Source organism: Sphaerodactylus townsendi, linkage group LG05 (assembly GCF_021028975.2).
Source record: "Sphaerodactylus townsendi isolate TG3544 linkage group LG05, MPM_Stown_v2.3, whole genome shotgun sequence".
NCBI classification, from domain to species: Eukaryota; Metazoa; Chordata; class Lepidosauria; order Squamata; family Sphaerodactylidae; genus Sphaerodactylus; species Sphaerodactylus townsendi.
Window position 1 is genome coordinate 130,596,356 of NC_059429.1, and position 19,990 is coordinate 130,616,345.

General features: G+C 50.3%; 1 protein-coding gene across 2 annotated transcripts in view; it reads right to left on the reverse strand.

Annotated features, from left to right (window-relative positions):
• Positions 1-275: 275 nt before the first annotated feature.
• LOC125432965 (peroxidasin homolog) overlaps positions 276-19,990 on the reverse strand; it is a 51,251-nt gene continuing 31,536 nt past the window's right edge. Inside the window, exons 12-15 of one of the 2 annotated variants that reach the window (XM_048497167.1) lie at positions 17,121-17,235; positions 14,934-15,027; positions 9,276-9,392; positions 276-3,084 (exon numbers count right to left, since the gene is read on the reverse strand). In XM_048497167.1, coding sequence (XP_048353124.1) covers positions 9,297-9,392; positions 14,934-15,027; positions 17,121-17,235 — 305 coding nt within the window. In that variant the 3' untranslated portion in view covers positions 276-3,084; positions 9,276-9,296. Of the gene's footprint in view, positions 3,085-4,881; positions 5,192-9,275; positions 9,393-14,933; positions 15,028-17,120; positions 17,236-19,990 lie in introns of those variants that run through there. The other variant, XM_048497168.1, reaches the window with a different exon arrangement.

Genomic DNA, 19,990 nt, shown 5'->3' on the forward strand with positions numbered 1-19,990 from the left:
AGTGGCAGAGCAGGGAATCAAACCCGGTTCTCCAGATCAGAGTGCACCTGAATTTAACCACTGAACCTCGCTGGGAGAGCTGTAGGGCTTGACCGGGGCACCATTTTCTGCCAATACAGCCCAGGATGTGATCCTCCCGTGGTGGCGAACCTTTGGCACTCCAGATGTTATGGACTACAATTCCCATCAGCCCCTGCCAGCAAGGCCAATTGGAGTGCCAAAGGTTCGCCACCACCTAGTCCAAGAGTTGACAGTGACTGAGCCAACACAGGATATATTGTAGCACCATTGTTTATTTTACAAAATAAGCACCTCAAAATAGCAAAACAGCACCATAAATCAAATTCAAGAATTGCATTCGTGTGTCTTTCTAATCTCAGCTTCGGAGTTGGTGCAATAAACACAAATGACGGATACATTGCATTGGTTGGCACTTCAGGACAAGTGTACGGGATGATCCTGGAGCTCACTAGTGTAATGCGTGTCCTACTCCAGGGGCGGCCAACCTATGATGCTCCAGATGTTCATGGATGTTCCCACCAGCCCCTGCCAGCATGGCCAATGGACGGGAATTGTAGTCCACGAACATCTGGGAGCACCATAGGTTGGCCACCCCATCATACTCTTTGAACGACATCTGCATTACAGGCATGAGACCAGTTTAATGAGCAGGGCTTTTTCCAAATGACCTCAGAAAGCATCGTTCTGGAAGGTGCCGCAAATTATTTCAGCGCCTTCACAGAACTACATTTCCCAGGGTTCCTTGAGGCAAGCCGTGGCAGTTCCACTCCACAGGGACAGCTGTGGGGTGCACTGATACAAACACTTCCCTTGTTTGTGCATCAGTTGTTTGAATGCTAGCAGGACCAGTGGGTCATACGCCCTTTCTGCACGGCCAAAACTAAGTGGGGGCAGCCGGGGTACATGAGCCTGGCGCAACCCGGGCCATTCACACACCTCCATGTGGGCGGCCCTGGAGCTAACACGGGTCACCACAGTGCCTTCGCACGGAGGTGTGTGGGGTTTTTTTGTCCTACCGCCCACCGATGCGCAGCTCTGCATGGAGGCACCCATGCACCCCCAGAGCCTTGCTGATGCCAGAGTTGTCAGCGTGGCTCCACAGATGTCAGCCGGAAGTAAAAAAAAAACCCCAAAAGCGCAGACACATAATGCACCTCCCACCCGAGGCCGTTCATTCGGCTGTGGCTGTGAGGCGCGTTAAAACCAAAGAATCGCACAAATCACGATTCTTGTAAAACCCGGGTTGGTGGGGGGGATGCGCGAATCCCGGACTTCGCATTCCAGGGAGGCAGTGATCCGGGCAAAGTCCGCTAGCCCAACCTGGGATTCGTTTCCACCTTCAACCCCGGCATGTTCATTGGCCCTGATGCGGAAAGGACGCCGCATGATCCAGTCAACACAAGATTGATGCAACAAAGAAAAGTTTATTTCCTACTCTGTGTGGATTGAGTTTTCCATTTCTTGTCTGTAGGTTGAAACGGGACGGGCACAGCGTAGATCAGGGGTCTCCAACCTAAAGCCCTCCAGATGTCCATGGGCTAAGATTCCCATCAGCCCTTGCCAGGATGGCCAATTGGCAGAGCTTATGGGAATCGTATTCCATAAACATCTGGAGGGTCATAGGTTAGACACCTCTGGCATAGATGGCTGCCAGACTGGAATGTGGATTTAATGCACATCCAAGAGCAGTTGGGTAGCCATCTTGGGTAGCTACATTGGTCTCCCACGGGAGAGCAAGATTTGAGTCCAATAGCATCTTTAAGACGAACAAGATTTCCTGGGCATAAGCACCAACTCTCAAAAGAGGAAGAGTTTGGATTTATACCCCACTTTTCTCTCCTGTAAGGAGTCTCAAAGCGGCTTACAAACTCCTTCCCTTCCTCTCCCCACAACAGACACCTTGCGAGGTAGGTGGGGCTGACTGGGTTCTCGGAAAACCGGGACTAACCCAAGGTCACCCTGCAGGCTTCATGTGTAGGAATGGAGAAACAAATGTGGTTTGCCAGATAAACGTCTGCCGCTCGTGTGGAGGAGTGAGGAACCAAACTTGGTTCTCCAGATCACAGCCCACCACTCCTAACCACCACACCACAGGAGCACAGCTTATACCCAGGAAATCTGGTCTGAGAACAGATACTTAGAAGCAATTTCCTTCCGCCATTTCGCAGAGGCCTCTGTGCTTTCCGTGCACCGTGTTATTAAAAACCTCGTGCCGTCGAGGCGGCTAGAGATTTCTCTCGTGGAAGGAGCCGAGGAAACTGAAGGGACACAGCCCAAGGAAAAGCATGTCCGTCATCATTAGCATTCGACAGCAAAGGACGATACGTTCCGGGCAGGTGTTTATTCCAGGTGTTGCCAAGAGTCTCCAAATGACTGATAAAGGCGGCAGCCTCCGGGGAAATTCAATCAACCTTATTTCCGGGTGGTTTTTTTTTCCAAACGTAGGTCACTGCACACCAGGAACGGCAGAAGCAATTTCCTACAGACGGGTCCCTTCTTGTCCCTTTCCTCAATTGTAGGCCTTCACCTGCTTCTTTTTACAACCCAGTTGACGATTTTCTCATTTCGGCTTCTCGAATGTTCGAAATTTTCGCAGAACGCAGCGAACTCCGTCTCTGCCCGAATGTTTCCTCGGCGGCGTCTGGAGATACCACGTTTCAGAGCCTGTCTTTGAAAGGCCGACCAGTCTGGAACGTCAGGTAGAAAGCGAAGTAGTCACTTATTATTTATTCCAAAACGGGGGGTCCACGTCAAGATGGGGTGTGTGGGAAGCGTCCTTCTGGGGACGGATCCGGAAGACCGCTGCCGTCGTTCCCCAAGCAAGACAGCGTAGAAGTTCCTTCTGAGACACGGGACGAGAGGGATTGGACTCCAGAGTGCAGGAACGGGAGAAGTTTGGGGTCTATCAGTGTAGCAGGGGAGGGGTTCTGAGAAGCACAGGTGACCTGGGGGCACACCCATGATTCAGTGGGGGCCGGGCAGTGACGCTGTAGCAGGGGGTCTCTCTTGGAGGGAAACAGGCTTTCCCGACCGAACGGCGAGTTGACCATCCCTTGGAATGACCTAAAGAGGATGACACAGAGACTGAAGTCAGGAACGAGGATCGGCTGAGGACATGTGGCTGCCCCAAGCAGCTCGGAGCCTTCCGAACTTGCATGACCTACAACTGAGGGGGAGATGAGCTCCATCATTGCTAGGATTCTTCTGGCTTCCCCAACCCACATCACCACTAGCTGGGAGTCAAGAGGAAGGGGAGTGTCACGCAGGCCCTGCCCCTGGTGGAAGGGGTGGTAGGGGGGCAAACTTGGGATGTGACTATGAGCCCCAGAAATGCTTGTTGCCTTCTCCTGTGTAACTACTCCCCTCGGTTTCCGGTGCCCAAGTGGTTGCTTGAGACAAGCCAGTCCCAAGATGTTTAGGGATGTCTCAAGGGGCCAGCCGTAGATTTGGGTGAAACACCAGGAGCTAAAACTAACCAGACCATGGCCGCACAGCCCGAAAAATCCACAACAGCCTTTTTAGGGACATTTTTTTGGCAAAATGTCTACAAAAACTAATTGTTGCAGTGGAAGCATAAAGGGTGGTATAGCAGTTAAGAGCAGGTGCACTCTAATCTGGGGAACCGGGTGTGATTCCCTGCTCTGTCACTTGAGGTGTGGAGGCTTATCTGGTGAACCAGATTAGTTTGTGCATTCCAACATATGCCAGCTGGGGGACCTTGGGGTAGTCACAGTTCTTCGGAGCTCTGTCAACCCTCACCTACCTCACAGGGTGTTTGTTGCGAGGGGAGAAGGGAAAGGAGATTGTCAGCCCCTTTGAGTCTCTTTATGGGAGAAAAAGGGAGGATATAAATCCAAACTCTTCTTCTCTTTTTCTAGTGCAGTGGTGGCGAACCTTTGGCACTCCAGATGTTATGGACTACAATTCCCATCAGCCCCTGCCAGGATGGCCAATTGCCAGCATGGCCAATTGCTGGCAGTGGCTGATGGGAATTGTAGTCCATAACATCTGGAGTGCCAAAGGTTCACCACCACGGTTCTAGGGGGTAAGAGTGACACAGTCTAATCTGAAGAGCTAGGTTTGATTCCCCACTCCTCCTCATGAAGCCTGCTCGGTGTGGAGGCTTATCTGGTGAACCAGATTAGCTTGTGCACTCCAACATATGCCAGCTGGGTGACCTTGGGCCAGTCATAGTTCTCTCAGACCTCTCTCTGCCCCAGAGGGCCAGACAATGGTCAAACCACATCTGTTCTGTTCTTGCCATGAAAACCCTACTGGGTTTCCATAAGTCCGCTGTGAATTGATAGTAATTTTCCCCACTACCACCACAAACACAAAGGGGCACACATATCAACAGGCATTGTACAAGCTGTAGCTGTGCTCAGTGCTGGGAGATTTGAGGTTTGGTGGTTAGGGAAGGGCGCAGTTGGGAAGAATGTGATTACACATGCAGGAGGCATTCTAGGAATTTGCCTCAATCTATGGTAAAGACCACAGAGAACATAAGAACATAAGAACATAAGAACTAGCCTGCTGGATCAGACCAGAGTCCATCTAGTCCAGCTCTCTGCTACTCGCAGTGGCTCAACAGGTGCCTTTGGGAGCTCACATGCAGGATGGGAAAGCAATGGCCTTCTGCTGCTGCTGCTCCTGAGCACCTGGTCTGCTAAGGCATTTGCAATCTGAGATCAAGGAGGATCAAGATGGGTAGCCATAGATCGACTTCTCCTCCATCAATCTGTCCAAGCCCTTTTTAAAGCTATCCAGGTGAGTGGCCATCACCACCTCCTGTGGCAGCATATTCCAAACACCAATCACACGCTGCGTGAAGAAGTGTTTCCTTTTATTAGTCCCAATTCTTCCCCCCAGCATTTTCAATGAATGCCCCCTGGTTCTGGTATTGTGAGAAGAGACTGAGGAGACTCTGCAGAGACCGAGGAGATACCTAGAGTGTCACTACTGAGGCCAATTTATCTCCCATTCTTCCGTTTCTGGATGGCAGGAGACTGAGGCTTGAGTTGGGGGATTTCCCACTGGGCCTAAATAACCGGAACCGTAGTTCAGCCAATTTTGTAGCAAGAAACATCAAGGGCAATGGAGATGTGTAACAGCAAAAGTCGCAACACAGATCATCTTGGGCGGGCAGTCTTGCAAAGTTCTGCAGGGGGACCTTTGAAAAAAAAAGAACGTGAATTCCCAGCCCTCGTGATTGAAAACACCAGAAGAATAAACACAACCAGAACCCGACACCCGAAAGAGCTTTGCAATCACGCACACGCTTTTTCTTTGTAGATTTCCTGACTTCTAAGAAGAACATAAGAACATAAGAACAAGCCAGCTGGATCAGACCAGAGTCCATCTAGTCCAGCACTCTGCTACTCGCAGTGGCCCACCAGGTGCCTTTGGGAGCTCACCTGCAGGATATGAAAGCAATGGCCTTCTGCTGCTGCTGCTCCTGAGCACCTGGTCTGTTAAGGCATTTGCAATCTCAGATCAAGGAGGATCAAGATTGGTAGCCACAGCTCGACTTCTCCTCTATAAATCTGTCCAAGCCCTTTTTAAAGCTATCCAGGTTAGTGGCCATCACCACCTCCTGTGGCAGCATATTCCAAACACCAATCACACGTTGTGTGAAGAAATGTTTCCTTTTATTAGTCCTAATTCTTCCCCCCAGCATTTTCAATGAATGCCCCCTGGTTCTAGTATTGTGAGAAAGAGAGAAAAATTTCTCTGTGTCAACATTTTCTACACCATGCATAATTTTACTAGAACTTCAATCCACTATCCTCCCCCCTCAATGATCGTCCTCCTCGTCCAAGAGCCTTAAAAAAAGGTCCCAAGCGCATGCAGCCCCTCTTTCTCCCTCGCTTAAGGAAGGTTATCTCCAGTCCCCTCAATCATCCTCATTGCCCTTCTCTGCACTTTTTCTATCTCTTCGATATCCTTTTTGAGATGTGGCGACCAGAACTGAACACAGTACTCCAAGTGCGGAGACCGCACACCTCTGCTTCGTTTCAAAAGGGCAGTGGGCGAAATCATGGAGATGGAGTCCGATGCGCGTGTGACAGAGATGCCTACCACAATGATCAGCGCCAAAGTTAATGCTAACAAGCGCACAGACCAGGCGGCAGCGGCAGTCTTCTAATTCCTGATTCATTTCCAAGTGGCTGTCAGGAGCCCAGACAGTGCCAGCACTTGGGTGGCCCCATTGCCCTGCCCATATAATAGGGTGAAGACAGGCATTAATAGAGTTGGCAGTTCCCGGGCTAGGGCAGGTGCTTGTCCTACGGGCGACTGGTTGAAAGCTCGTGTGATCTGCCACTCGGATCACACGCGTCAGGCTTTCACACACATAAGAACATAAGAACATAAGAACATAAGAACAAGCCAGCTGGATTAGACCAGAGTCCATCTAGTCCAGCTCTCTGCTACTCGCAGTGGCCCACCAGGTGCCTTTGGGAGCTCACATGCAGGAGGTGAAAGCAATGGCCTTCTGCTGCTGCTGCTGCTCCCGATCACCTGGTCTGCTAAGGCATTTGCAATCTCAGATCAAGGAGGATCAAGATTGGTAGCCACAGCTCGACTTCTCCTCCATAAATCTGTCCAACCCCCTTTTAAAGCTATCCAGGTGAGTGGCCATCACCCCCTCCTGTGGCAGCATATTCCAAACCCCAATTACACGTTGCGTGAAGAAGTGTTTCCTTTTATTAGTCCTAATTCTTCCCCCATCATTTTCAATGGATGCCCCCTGGTTCTAGTATTGTGAGAAAGAGAAAAAAATTTCTCTCTGTCAACACGTCTGGGTCACAGTCGCTGCTGCACTTGTGAACGGCCAGGCGCAAGACACTCATCTGGCCCTAACTCGCAAACACTGTCACATTGAGTGGATGGTTAAACGCCATCTTTGGAAGGGCTGCGTGTTGTTAGTCGGTACGAGCCCACAGGCGGAAGGTGACTTCATGAATCAGTGGCAAGCCATAAATCTGTCTGATGCACCGTGGCTGTAATAAAACAAAACAAATGAGATGGGTGTCTCCCCAGGAGTAGGTGCCGGTACCCACACCTACTGACTTGGCTACCACTGAGTCTTTGAGCTTCAGGGCAGGGTTTGGATGCAGAACATGGGAAGAGGCACAGAGACAGAAATCCTAGAGCAGTGGTGGCGAACCTATGGCACGGGCGCCAGAGGTGGCACTCAGAGCCCTCTCTGTGGGCACACGCAAAACAGTCGCCCCCATCTCCCCCCACACATCTAGGCTGACCTGGGCCGCTGCACTCAATTATTAGCATTAGGTTTTGGGGAAGCAGGTTTAACCCTGTTAAGGGTTAGGGTTAGGGTTAAACCTAAGACCTAGTTTTGGGGAAGCAGTGTAGGTAACCCTGTTAAGCACTGTTAAACCCCACTGATTTTCATGCAAAGAACTAAAGCGCGATCCTTTACCTGGGAGTAAGCTCGGTTGCTGGCAATGGGGCTTGCTTCTGAGTAAACCCTCCTAGGGTCGTGATTCACCCGTTGGAAGAGTTGCACGGTTGCTTCAAAGCAAGGCCACTGACTACCACCACGCTTACTCCTGAGTAACGCACGCCTCGGAGCCAACCGTGTTTTTCTAAACTAAAACCTCAGTATTCAGGTTAAATTGCCCTGTTGGCACTTTGCGATAAATAAGTGGGTTTTGGGTTGCAATTTGGGCACTTGGCCTCGAGAAGGTTCGCCATCACTGTCCTAGAGTAACTCACACAACCCCTGGCTCCCAGTTTGATGTGGGGAATCCATCTATTCCTGCCCTGTTCCCAGCAGCAAAACGGGGGGCACGATAGGGAAGGGGGTTATGTTGTAAACTATTAAGGTTGCCAATTCTGGCTTGGGAAAGACCTGGAGATTTGGGGGCGGGGCCTGTGAAGGACCGTATTTAGAGTGGGAAAGCAGCTCAGTGGGGATTTGACCTACGTCATCCCAATCCTGCAGCTGTGAACAGTAACGCACAGCCTTACCATTTGCACGATCTAGGTGGGAAACTACCCATGGCTATCCAGCTTCAAAAATATACGCAGTGGCAAAAAAGGCTAATGCGATCTTGAGGTGTAGCATCCAAATCACAAGATGTCGAATCGCTGTACGCTGCATTGGGCAGGCCTCACCTGCGTGCAGTTCTGGAGCCTCGCTTCGAAAAGGATGTGAAGAGACTGGAGAGGGCGCAGAGGAGAACTACGAGGATGATCGGGGCCTGGAGACCAAACCCTGTGAGGAAAGGTTGAGGGACTTGGGAACGTTCAGCCTGGAGAAGAGGAGGCTGACGGGGGGGGGGGGGGGGGGACGATTGCTCGCTTTAAGCCTTTGAATGGCTGTCATTTGAAGGAGGGCAGGGAGCTGTTGTTGTAGACAGCAGAGGAGGCTTATCTGGGGAATTCAGATTAGCCTGTGCACTCCCACACATGCCAGCTGGGGGACCTTGGGCTAGGCACAGCTTCTCGGAGCTCTCTCAGCCCCACCTACCTCACAGGGTGTTTGTTGTGAGGGGGGAAGGGCAAGGAGATTGTAAGCCCCTTTGAGTCTCCCGCAGGAGAGAAAGGGGGGATAGAAATCCAAACTCCTCCTCCTCCTCCTCCTCCTTTTCTTCTTCTTCTTCTTCTTCTTCTTCTTCTTCTTCTTCTTCTTCTTCTTCTTCTTCTTCTTCTTCTTCTTCTTCTTCTTCTTCTTCTTCTTCTTCTTCAGCAGCAGCAGCAGCAGCAGTGGAAGCAGCTGCCTGCAGAGGTGGTAAACACCCCCTTGCGGGCAGTCTTCAAGCAGTGGCTGGACGAACACTTGTCTGGGATGCTCTAGGCCAGGGGTGTCAAACTCGCAGCCCTCCAGATGTTCATGAACTACAATTCCCATCAGTCCCTCCCAACATGAGCATTGGCTATACTGGCAAAGGCTGATGGGAATTGTAGTTCGTGAACATCTGGAGGGCACTACCTAGGAGTGTGGTGGAGTCTCCTTCTTTGGAGGTTTTTAAAGAGAGGCTGGATGGCCATCTGTCAGGAGTGCTGTGATTGTGTGTCCCTGCATGGCAGGGGGTTGGACTGGATGGCCCTTGGGGGTCTCTTCCAACTCTACGACTCTATGATTAGGAAGCCTCTATGTACGTCTCCTTGGAGGGCATTTGGGAGTGATATCCAATGGAAGCAGACTGCAAATTGACTTTGGCAGAGGCCTACCCAGAAGGTCCACACCTTCACTGGAGAATACCCCAGAACCATCCCTGTCTCCTCACATTAGCACCAAGAAGGGCGGGTCATCTTGTCCTCTGCTTGGCTTCCGTCTTCTGCTGCCGGCCATACTTGCCCAAGCTTCTTTCATGCAGCCTCAGTTGACCCTCCAAGGAACTGACCTGATATAAAAAGCAAAGGACATCCCATAAAGATGAGCACTGCATGTGGGACTGAACATCACCACAGCAGTGGCGTAGGAGGTTAAGAGCTGGTGTATCTAATCTGGAGGAACCGGGTTTGATTCCCAGCTCTGCCGCCTGAGCTGTGGAGGCTTATCTGGGGAATTCAGATTAGCCTGGGCACTCCCACACACGCCAGCTGGGTGACCTTGGGCTAGTCACAGCTTCTCGGAGCTCTCTCAGCCCCACCCACCTCACAGGGTGTTTGTTGTGAGGGGGGAAGGGCAAGGAGATTGTCAGCCCCTTTGAGTCTCCTGCAGGAGAGAAAGGGGGGATATAAATCCAAACTCTTCTTCTTCTTCTCTTCCTTCAGTCACGAAAGATGTGGGCGAACTGGAGGTGTTTCAGGAGCCGTGTAAACCCAACACGGGGAGTCCTGTTTGCTTAGACGTAGGTCCGCCCTCATCGGAAAATAAGGCCTGAATTTTTGAACAAAAGTACCGTATATACTCGTGTATAAGTCGAGGCACCTAATTTTACCACAAAAAAACTGGGAAAACTTATTGACTCCTCGCAGATAAGTCAAGGGCGGGAAATGCAGCAGCTACTGGTAAATTTCAAAAATAAAAATGGATACCAATAAAATTACATTAATTGGGGCATCAATAGGTTAAATGTTTTTGAATATTTATTTCAAAGAAAAGCATAAATTAGCTCTGTAAGCCCTGAGGTTCTCCCTTCTAGGAAATCTACACTTTCGGGTGGTGGTGATTTAAAGGGAGAATTTGGGGGAAATTTGTGGGTGCCTGTCAGGGGAGGAATGTTTATATTACCCAGGATTGGTGAAGTTTGGTTCAGGGGGTCCAAAGTTATGGACCCTCAAAAAGGGCTTAGCCCCGTCTACATCATTAGCTTCCATTACGGAAACAATGGGGGATGAGAGCACCCACTTTGGGGGTCCATAACTTTGGACCCCCTGAACCAAACATCACCAAACCTGGCTGGTATCATCAGGAGTGTCACCTGATGATACCCTGAAATTTTGGTGTCGCTAGCCTAAAAACTGCGCCCCTTGGCAGCCAACAAAGTAAAAACCCTAAAATATTTTTTAAAATACACCTCACTTCAGCATTATAGAATTAGGAGGGGAGCTTTTTCAGCACAAAAAATGTGCTGAAAAATTTGACTTATATGCGAGTATATACGGTAGTAGAAATGAGCGTGCCACTTCCCTGGTTATTCCCCACCCCCCAACAACAAATTTTGACTTGTAAGTGCCTTGGGGCAGGGATTTATCTTTTCAGGATCCATTGACCCATGACAAAGTTGGCTTAGATCAGATAGGAGATGTAATGCATTATATCTTGTACTGTCCCATTTATATTTATATCTTTAAAATATTTGAGAAAAATTATCAGGTACTGAGGAGAATAAAATGTGTTTTATAATGGCTGATGTCTTTGAGGATGTTACACTCAAGGCAGCCACATTTATGTTTCTCTCATCGAATCTTAGGCCCCTTCCGCACACGCAAAATAATGCGTTTTCAAACCACTTTCACAACTGTTTGCAAGTGGATTTTGCTATTCCGCACAGCTTCAAAGAGCACCGAAAGCAGTTTGAAAGGGCATTCTTCTGCATGTGCGGAATGAGCCCTAGACTGCAGAAAGGTTGTAGCATAAAGGCTAAATTCTAATCTGCAATATTGTGCAAATTTCTCAGCTCTCACGGTTTCGTTCTTTCGTTTTGTACATAAGATTTAGCTTTAAAACGCCTGTGTTTTATTTGCTGATTTATTATGGCCTTAATTTGAATGGCTTACGGCTATCAAATAAAGATTGGCAAAGTTGTTGTGTTCGTGGGAGTGCGACACGAGGACTATTCAACACCACGAGCAATGGGAATTTTGTGCCTCTTAAGAAAGAAGAACAGAAGAACATAAGAACGAGCCAGCTGGATCAGACCAGAGTCCATCTAGTCCAGCTCTCTGCTACTTGCAGTGGCCCACCAGGTGCCTTTGGGAGCTCACCTGCAGGAGGTGAAAGCAGTGGCCTTAAGAACATAAGAACAAGCCAGCTGGATCAGACCAGAGTCCATCTAGTCCAGCTCTCTGCTACTCGCAGTGGCCCACCAGGTGCCTTTGGGAGCTCACCTGCAGGAGGTGAAAGCAATGGCCTTAAGAACATAAGAACTAAGTCAGCACAGGATCAAGACCCAGGAGTCCATCTAGTCCAAAGGCTCCTGCTGCTACTCACAAGTGTAGGCCCCACCAGGTGTCGCTCTTTGGGAGCTCACCTGCAGGAGGTGAAAGCAATGGCCTTAAGAACATAAGAACAAGCCAGCTGGATCAGACCAGAGTCCATCTAGTCCAGCTCTCTGCTACTACTTGGTGGCCCACCAGGTGCCTTTGGGAGCTCACCTGCAGGAGGTGAAAGCAATGGCCTTAAGAACATAAGAACAAGCCAGCTGGATCAGACCAGAGTCCATCTAGTCCAGCTCTCTGCTACTCGCAGTGGCCCACCAGGTGCCTTTGGGAGCTCACCTGCAGGAGGTGAAAGCAATGGCCTTAAGAACATAAGAACAAGCCAGCTGGATCAGACCAGAGTCCATCTAGTCCAGCTCTCTGCTACTCGCAGTGGCCCACCAGGTGCCTTTGGGAGCTCACCTGCAGGAGGTGAAAGCAATGGCCTTAAGACATAAGGAAGAGCCTGCTGGATCAGACCAGAGTCCATCTAGTCCAGCTCTCTGCTACTCGCAGTGGCCCACCAGGTGCCTTTGGGAGCTCACATGCAGGAGGTGAAAGCAGTGGCCTTAAGAACATAAGAACAAGCCAGCTGGATCAGACCAGAGTCCATCTAGTCCAGCTCTCTGCTACTCGCAGTGGCCCACCAGGTGCCTTTGGGAGCTCACCTGCAGGAGGTGAAAGCAATGGCCTTAAGAACATAAGAACAAGCCAGCTGGATCAGACCAGAGTCCATCTAGTCCAGCTCTCTGCTACTCGCAGTGGCCCACCAGGTGCCTTTGGGAGCTCACCTGCAGGAGGTGAAAGCAATGGCCTTAAGAACATAAGAACAAGCCAGCTGGATCAGACCAGAGTCCATCTAGTCCAGCTCTCTGCTACTCGCAGTGGCCCACCAGGTGCCTTTGGGAGCTCACCTGCAGGAGGTGAAAGCAATGGCCTTAAGAACATAAGAACAAGCCAGCTGGATCAGACCAGAGTCCATCTAGTCCAGCTCTCTGCTACTCGCAGTGGCCCACCAGGTGCCTTTGGGAGCTCACCTGCAGGAGGTGAAAGCAATGGCCTTAAGACATAAGGAAGAGCCTGCTGGATCAGACCAGAGTCCATCTAGTCCAGCTCTCTGCTACTCGCAGAGGCCCACCAGGTGCCTTTGGGAGCTCACCTGCAGGAGGTGAAAGCAGTGGCCTTAAGAACATAAGAACAAGCCAGCTGGATCAGACCAGAGTCCATCTAGTCCAGCTCTCTGCTACTCGCAGTGGCCCACCAGGTGCCTTTGGGAGCTCACCTGCAGGATCTGAAAGCAATGGCCTTAAGAACATAAGAACAAGCCAGCTGGATCAGACCAGAGTCCATCTAGTCCAGCTCTCTGCTACTCGCAGTGGCCCACCAGGTGCCTTTGGGAGCTCACCTGCAGGAGGTGAAAGCAGTGGCCTTAAGAACATAAGAACAAGCCAGCTGGATCAGACCAGAGTCCATCTAGTCCAGCTCTCTGCTACTCGCAGTGGCCCACCAGGTGCCTTTGGGAGCTCACATGCAGGAGGTGAAAGCAGTGGCCTTAAGAACATAAGAACAAGCCAGCTGGATCAGACCAGAGTCCATCTAGTCCAGCTCTCTGCTACTCGCAGTGGCCCACCAGGTGCCTTGGGGAGCTCACCTGCAGGAGGTGAAAGCAATGGCCTGCTGCTGCTGCTGCTGCTCCCGAGCACCTGGTCTGCTAAGGCCTTTGCAATCTCAGATCAAAGAGGATCAAGGTTGGTAGCCATAAATGGATCATACATCTTGATCTTGATCATACATCAGCCGTGGATGGGAGGCCACCAAGGAAGTTTGAGGTTGCTACGCCAAGACAGGCCAAGGCAAAGCAGCTCTGGACTTCTCCTGCCTTTAAAACCCTACGGGGTCACCCTAACTCAGCCGAGACTTGACAGCACTTTTCGCCACCATGAATAAGGCATCTTCCAACGTTCGTGAGAAGGCATGCCAGCTTAGGGTTACTGGCGCCAGCTCACCTACAAGCCGTTTTATCCTCAAGAATAGCATTTTTAAAAATAACACCCATCCATGGAAGCCTTCTACTTTCCTCCAAGGCAGTGTTTCCCAACCTTTTCAACATGGCGGTACCCTTGACCTCGCTCTTCATATCCCAGGGTACCCTTGAGGTTCGTGTGATTTTCTTTTTACATTTTTTCGGGTTTTTCCGTTTTTGGCCTGTAGGTGGGGGGAGCGGCAAGCAGGGGGAGGAAAGGGAAAGCAGACTTGACAGCCGTATTTTTTGCCTAAATTTGGCATGGATTGGGGGGGGGGGGGTTAAAGGGAGAGCTCCCTTTAAATCTACCCCCCCCCCCCAATCCACACCAAATTTAGGCAAATAAAACAATGCTGTTTTTCAGTGTTGTTTAAAGGGAGCCCATGAGGCTTCCAACCCACCCACCCCATTTCAAAATCCATTTGATTCCGGTGGGGGGGGGGCAGGTGGTAGCAGTCATGGTACCCCTGGGAAGCGCTCATGGTACCCCAGGGTACCACGGAACCTTGGTTGGGAATCACTGCTCCAAGGTATTTATTTATTTATTTGTTTGTTTGTTTGTTTGTTTGTTTGTTTGTTACATTTATATACCGCCCTCCCCGAAGGCTCAGGGCGGTTTCCATCAAAAATAAAAGTTTAAAACATCGTATATATAATTTATCTAAAATACATACAATACTAAACTATAGATGGCTTCAGCTCTTCTATTCCCCTTTTTATGAACCCACGGGAGGCCAGATTTTTTTTTCTTTTAATGGCAGTTGACATCATCCCGGCTGGCCAAACGCCTGGCGGAACAGGTCCGTTTTACAGGCCCTGCGGAAACTTTGTACGATGAACAGAGGGGCCTAGAAGGGCGATATAGGGAGAGATGGTCCCTTAGATAAGCAGGGCCAAGGCTGCGAATGGCTTTGAAGGTCAATACCAAGACTTTAAACATGACCCGGTACTCGATCGGCAGCCAGTGCAGTTGGTATAGGACCGGGGTAATCCGGTCCCTTGCTGTTGCTCCGGAGAGGAGTCTGGCTGCCGCATTCTGTACGAGTTTCAATTTCCGGATCATGGCCAAAGGTAAGCCCACGTAGAGCGAGTTACAGTAGTCTAATCTAGAGGTGACCGTGGCATGGATCATTCCTTGAACGGCATTCGAAAATGGAAAAGAGCCCTGTCGGGTTGTTTCAGATGGGGCACCTTCATTATCAGCAAGTCTGGTTGTGGTCGAGACGTGACACATTACTAGAGATTCTGCCCCCCACCCTTGCCAGGGGCAGTCTACCTGTTTTCGGAGAGCGGAGACTGTTTTCTCAAGTTCGTTGACTAAAGGTTCCAGGTCCTCTTCTTGCGAGTGTTTCAGAGAAGGTCCCTCCGTTCTACAAGAAATGGTATATTCAGATAGTTTCAGGTGGGTAGATGCAGAGGTGTGTGTGTGGGGGGGGGGGGGGGATAGCGTCTGGGACAACACCTGCTCTTGGCACCCCCCACCTCCCAGAGTTCCACTTACCTTAGAAGTAGCCTGGCGAGGCTAGGCCGAGGGGCACTTGGCGGCGGCCCAGCTGGGCTGCTCCTTTGGCCGATGGCTCTGCTGGTTGAAGGAGCAGCCTGGCGAGGCAGGGCCAAGGTGAGGGAGTGTGGGGGGCAATTCTTTGCCCCCCCCATGTGACCAGTTGGCGTGCGCCTGGGGACATGTACACCTGGGGACATGTACCCATATGTCCCTGCACTGACGTACTTGCCTAGGGACATGGGGTACCCCTTGTCCCCGGGCGCATCAATTGAGGTCACGTGGGAGGGCGCCAAAACATCCTCCTACACAGCAAGCGGGTGACTTGTGAGAGATTTACATGCTTAAAAGTTAATTCCCCTTGCACTGGTTCGGAGCTGTTTCTCAGACTAGCGGCCTACCTCACAGGGTTGGTGTGAGGACACAATTAGGAAAGTGGTGGGGAGAGAGCCATGTATGTTTTGCTGGGGGTAGGAGGTGATTTGTGAGAGATGATGCTGACGTTGGTTTGGTAAACCTTCAGATGGGGGGGCGACTTGTGAGAGATTTACATGCTTAAAAGTTAATTCCCCTTGCACTGGTTTGGAACTGTTTCTCAGGCTTGCAGCCTACCTCACAGGGTTGGTGTGAGGACACAATTAGGAAAGTAGTGGGGAGAGAGCCATGTATGTTTTGTTGGGGGTGGGGGTGTTTTGTGAGCTGGTGCAAAAAATCATTGTTTGAGTGGTGGTGAAAGAGGGTGGCCACTATGCAGGCACGCCAAGCTCAGATTTTGTCCCCGGGCTCCAGTTTGCCTAGATACTCTTCTATGTCCCTGTGAGCGCTCTGCCCCTGGGTAAATGTGTTGGTCTGGGGTTGGAGATCAAGACTGGAGTCCACTGGTACCTTAAAGACCAACAGGCTTTCCAGAGGGTTAAAGATCTCTTCAGCAGAGGGCTCTCCAAAGCTCAGATGCTGGAAACCTCGTTGGTTTTTAAGCCGCTATGGATTCAAATCTTGCTCTCGTATATTCAGTTACTTGCTCTCCGTGAATGCATTGTTGAACAGCCGGAACAAACTGGCTGTTTGTGGGATTTCTGGGATGCGTGGCTGTGGTCTGGTAAATTTTGCCAGCTGTTTCTGGGGAGCATTACGAACTCCCTTGTGCAACCTAGGGCAGTGGTGGCGAACCTTTTCGAGACCGAGTGCCCAAACTGCAACCCAAAACCCACTTTTTTATCACAAAGTGCCGAAACGGCAATTTAACCTGAATACTGAGGTTTTCGCTTAGAAAAAACGGTTGGCTCCGAGGCGTGCGTTTCTCAGGAGTAAGCTTGGTGGTAGTCGGTGCAACTCTTCCAATGGGTGAATCACGACCCTAGGAGGGTTTACTCAGAAGCAAGCCCCATTTCCAGCAACCGAGCTTACTCCCAGGTAAAGGATAGCGCTTTAGTTCTTCGCATGAAAATCAGTGGGGTTTAACAGCGCTTAAAAGGGTTATCTACACTGCTTCCCCAAAACTAGGTCTTAGGTTTAATGCTAATAATCGAGCCCAGCGGCCCAGGCCAGCCTAGATGTGGGGGGGGGGGGGCACTCTGTTTGCGTGTGCCCACAGAGAGGGCTCTAAGTGCCACCTCTGGCATTTGTGCCATAGGTTCGCCACCACTGACCTAGGAGTGTGGTGGAGTCTCCTTCTTTGAAGGTTTTTAAAGAGAGGCTGTATGGCCACCTGTCAGGAGTGCTTTGATTGTGTGTTCCTGCATTGCAGGGGGTTGGACTTGATGGCCCTTGGGGTCTCTTCCAGCTCTATGATTGTATGATTCTATGCTGGGTTACAGCTCAAATTCAGTGTCAGTATCAGCCACGTAACAAATGATGCGCTCAACGGTTCGACACAGAATGTGTGCGTGCGGCGGGGAAGACACAAGTCTACCTTTTAAAGCGGTGACAACTATAATAAAGAGGCTGCCGAGAGCACCACACCTTGGATCTCGAGGCTTGGCGCTGGAAGGGTTTTCTTCTGGATAGCTGAAGCCGGAAGCTCTCTTGTTTCGGAACTGCTGCGAAAGAGCCCTGAACTGGCCCCTCGTCCGACAGTCTGGGGGAAAAGAACGGAGAGATTTGCGTATGATGAGTTTGAGAGGCAAGAAGAACAAGAAGAAGAAGAGTTTGGATTTATATCCCCCCTTTCTCTCCTGCAGGAGAGGAGGAAGAGGAAGAGGAAGAGGAATTTATTTTTTTTGCAAATTGCTTTTTGAAAATAAAAATAAAAACAGTCCTGCAAAGGCGAGCTCACAAGGACCAAGAATTCTGAAAGAGCGATTTTGAGAATGACTAAGACTCACTCCACTCAAAACTGGTAGTATCCAGAAAGGAGGGGGGGGAGGAGGAGGAGGAAGAGGAAGAGGAAGAAGAAGAAGAAGAGGAGGAGGAAGAGGAAGAGGAAGAGGAAGAAGAAGAAGAAGAAGAAGAGGAAGAAGAAGAAGAAGAAGAAGAAGAAGAAGAAGAAGAAGAAGAAGGGGCCCATAAGGCAACTTTAGGCGTGTTCATTGGTTGTGATTCTCTTATCTGGAAGTGTCAGGGATCGAATCTGGAACCTCTGGCACTGAGCCATAGCTCCTTCCCAAATATTCACACACTTCAGCAGACTGCAGCCTTCCCATTTCCTGTCTGTTGTAAACTGATCCTCCAAGAACAAGGGTGCCCTTCATTCTGGGGTTAAGAAGAAGAAGAGAAGGAGTATTTGGATTGATACCCTGCCTTTCTCTCCAGCAAAGAGACTCAAGGCAGCTTACAAACTCCTTTCCCTTCCTGTCCTGCCAACAGAAAACCTTCTGAGAAAGGCGGGGTTGGGAGGGTTTGGAGAAAGCTGGGCTTGGCGCAAGGACACCCGGCAGGTTTCGTACGTAGAAGTGGGGAAACAAATCCAGTTCACCAGATAAGAGTCTGCTGCTCGTGTGGAGGAGTGGGGAATCGAACCCAGTTCTCCAGATGAGAGTCCACCTGCTCTTAGAAGAGAATAAGAAGAGTTTGGATTTATATCCCCCCTTTCTCTCCTGCAGGAGACTCAAAGGGGCTGACAATCTCCTCGCCCTTCCCCCCTCACAACAAACACCCTGTGAGGTAGGTGGGGCTGAGAGAGCTCCGAGAAGCTGTGACTAGCCCAAGGTCACCCAGCTGGCATGTGTGGGAGTGCATAGGCTAATCTGAATTCCCCCGATAAGCCTCCACAGCTCAGGCGGCAGAGCTGGGAATCAAACCCGGTTCCTCCAGATTAGATACACAAGCTCTTAACCTCCTATGCCACTGCTGCTCCTAACCTCCTACGCCACTGCTGCTCTTAACCACTACATCTCACTGACTCAGGAGGTCAGCCACTGATGTCCACTGTCCTTGGAAAAGACCCTCTTCTTCCCTCCAGCGGCTGTTCGTGACCCGTGTCTTTTTTTTGCTACAAACAGCAGCAGGCGAGGAGGAAACTTGACTGGCTGTCCAGGTGAAATCCTCCCTTCCTTCCCAAGATGCAAATCACTTCCTCTTCAGGACACTTGGCAGCCGAGAAAGGGTCAAGTCAATGAAGCTCATCCCGCAGGCAAAAGCGAGTTACAGCCCTTCTGCCTGCCGCAGGATGTGACTCACCGCGCAGGTATTTGTCTATCCTCTCCCCTCCACACCTGCCCCATCTGCAGTGCCTAAAGGGATTGCATAACGTGACCTTGCCCTGGTTCTCAGGACTCCTGCTGTTCAAAACCAGGTAGTGACAGGATCTCTCAAGCGCGTGTTGAAAGCAGGGATGCAGAATTCACCGACAGAGGCCGACAGGTGCTGAAGCGCTTTGGGATGAGCAAGAAGGCTCTCAACCAAGACCCCTTCCGCACATGCAGAATAATGCACTTCCAATCCATTTTCACAATTGTTTGCAAGTGGATTTTGCTCTTCCGCACAGTAAACTCCAGCTGCAAAGTGCACTGAAAGTGGACTGAATTATTCTGCATTATTCTGCATGTGCGGAAGGGGCCAGAGTGGTGAGCTGCAAGTAGTGCAGTCAAAGCTCAGCTCCCGACTTGAGTTCGATCCCAAAGGAACTCAGTTCGGTAGCGGCTCAAAATGGTCACGGCCTTCCATCCTTTTGAAGTTGGTAAAGTGAGGACCCAGCTTGACAGATGTAAAGGGCAAATTGGTGGGAAGATAATTGCAAACCACCCCTTAAACTTAAGAACATAAGAACATAAGAAACAAGCCAGCTGGATCAGACCAGAGTCCATCTAGTCCAGCTCTCTGCTACTCGCAGTGGCCCACCAGGTGCCTTTGGGAGCTCACATGCAGGAGGTGAAAGCAATGGCCTTCTGCTGCTGCTGCTCCTGAGCACCTGGTCTGTTAAGGCATTTGCAATCTCAGATCAAGGAGGATCAAGATTGGTAGCCATAAATCGACTTCTCCTCCATAAATCTGTCCAAGCCCCTTTTAAAGCTATCCAGGTTAGTGGCCATCACCACCTCCTGTGGCAGCATATTCCAAACACCAATCACACATTGCGTGAAGAAGTGTTTCCTTTTATTAGTCCTAATTTCCCCCCCAGCATTTTCAATGTATGCCCCCTGGTTCTAGTATTGTGAGAAAGAGAGAAAAATGTCTCTCTGTCAACATTTTCTACCCCATGCATAATTTTATAGACTTCAATCATATCCCCCCTCAGCCGCCTCCTCTCCAAACTAAAGAGTCCCAAACGCTGCAGCCTCTCCTCATAAGGAAGGTGCTCCAGTCCCTCAATCATCCTCGTTGCCCTTTTCTGCACTTTTTCTATCTCTTCGATATCCTTTTTGAGATGTGGCGACCAGAACTGAACACAGTAC